The sequence below is a fragment of the Rhincodon typus genome, chromosome 30 (assembly GCF_021869965.1).
Source record: "Rhincodon typus isolate 14 chromosome 30, sRhiTyp1.1, whole genome shotgun sequence".
Classification (NCBI taxonomy): Eukaryota; Metazoa; Chordata; class Chondrichthyes; order Orectolobiformes; family Rhincodontidae; genus Rhincodon; species Rhincodon typus.
Window position 1 is genome coordinate 3458955 of NC_063361.1, and position 1865 is coordinate 3460819.

The following is a 1865-nucleotide window of genomic DNA, read 5'->3' on the forward strand; positions in this document are numbered from 1 at the left end:
TCAGCTTTCCTGCTCCTCTGATGCTGCTTGGCCTGTTGTGTTCATCCAGCTCTGCACCTTGTTATAACAAATTAACTGGAATGGACAAACTTGAAATATTGAAGATTAAAGATACCACCAGAGCACTTAAGACCATGAGTAGACAGGTGAAGGTCCTTCAATTAAGAGAAGGGAAAAATAGCAGAGTTGATGCAGTGAAACAGAAGGAAAGAATGCAAACCAGACAGAGAGAAGGAGTGGCCATATGAGTTCACAGCAAGAAGGTGATATTCTGTACATGGACCAAACTGCAGAGTTTGTGGAAAGTCCAGCCGCTGGGAATTGATGTGCAGAGAGGGGATGGTTATTGAGTTATTAGGGCAGAGCAGCAAGGTGAATGATAAAGAAAAGAAACCAAAACATCTCTACCATGATGGTTGGCTTAAGGACACAACATACCAGACACCTAGCTGGATGTGACAGTTCCCAGGGAAAAATTCTTCCACACAATCATTTAGATCAGGATGAGTTTAAGAAATAAACTCTATGAATCTGAAACTGAAGGTTGAAATTGGAGCAGAGGGTATCTATAACTTCTGCCAGTATGCAGTACAGAGTTACAGTCATTTCAGATAGTTCACTGCCACCAGTCCTCTTTTGTCTTTACAGTGTCTGGGTCCTGTCTAATTATCAGTGGTAAAGGATAGACCACCCATGAGTCTAAATATAAGAGACATTCTCTTACTTAAGTATCTTGCTTATTACATAAAGGCAATAGGTACAATTAAATTCCTAGTCAGGCATTGCTGCAAAGAACTCTCAGGAATTGGACATCTGTCTTTTCGCGGTGAAGGCTAGTTTGGAACTCCTGTCTCCTCCTAAAGACTCTGTATAGCTGATGATATCCGGGGCTATGGTGTCACTCATAAAAATCATGACCACCACCTGCATGAAGCTATGGAGAGAACCAGCAAAGCTGGCATCAAGCTAAACACAGACAAATGTATTGTGAACATGGGAGAATGCCAGTTCTTCAGAATGATGTATACAACTGATAGAATCAACCCAAGTCCTCAGGACACAAAAAAAACTGAGTAATTTCCTTGGCTTGATCCAGTACATGAGTTCTTTCATATTTCTTTTCAGAACACACAGCAAACCTACGAAAGCTGATGAGACATGATGTTGAGTGCTAGTGGCAAAAGCTGTTTGCTGAAAGCATCGTACACTCACATCGCAGTGTACAAATGATGTTGTACATTCACATAGCAACAACTGAATGGTATTTGTTAAACACATTAAATGGGTGAAGGTATAAAATATCTGCCCGTCACTTACCAGGATCCAAAGGGTGACAAGTCCCATTTGTGCGACATACTTTTGCAACACTGTAGGTAGTTTCCATTTCAGACAAGACGTTGTTGTACTGAAAAAGGAGAAATGTTGCCATGTTAAAAATATAGCCATTTAGAGTCCATAAACTCACCAGCAGGAAGCTGCAAAACTATGGTGATTAAATGTGCTGTACTTTGGAAGAGAATGCACACTGAATACAGTACATTGTCATCAGTAATTCACACTGAATACTTTATAGAGTGATTAGTAGTTCACAAAGAGTACTGCACGTGTCATCAGCAATTCACAATGAATACTGCACAGTGTAATCGGTAATTCACACTGAATACTGCACAGTGTAATCAATAATTCACAATGAATACTGCACAGTGCAATCGGTAATTCACAATGAATACTGCACAGTGTAATCAATAATTCACAATGAATACTGCACAGTGTAATCAGTAATTCACAATGAATACTGCACAGTGTAATCAGTTATTTACAATGAATACTGCACAGTGTAATCAGTAATTCACAATGAACACCCT

At 39.7% G+C, this 1865-nt stretch overlaps 1 protein-coding gene across 1 annotated transcript in view; it reads right to left on the reverse strand.

Annotated features, from left to right (window-relative positions):
* ace (angiotensin I converting enzyme (peptidyl-dipeptidase A) 1) overlaps positions 1–1865 on the reverse strand; it is a 157334-nt gene that overhangs the window by 31464 nt on the left and 124005 nt on the right. Inside the window, exon 15 of the mRNA XM_048614805.1 lies at positions 1318–1405. Within this exon, the coding sequence (XP_048470762.1) occupies positions 1318–1405 (88 nt within the window). The remainder of the gene's footprint in view (positions 1–1317; positions 1406–1865) is intronic.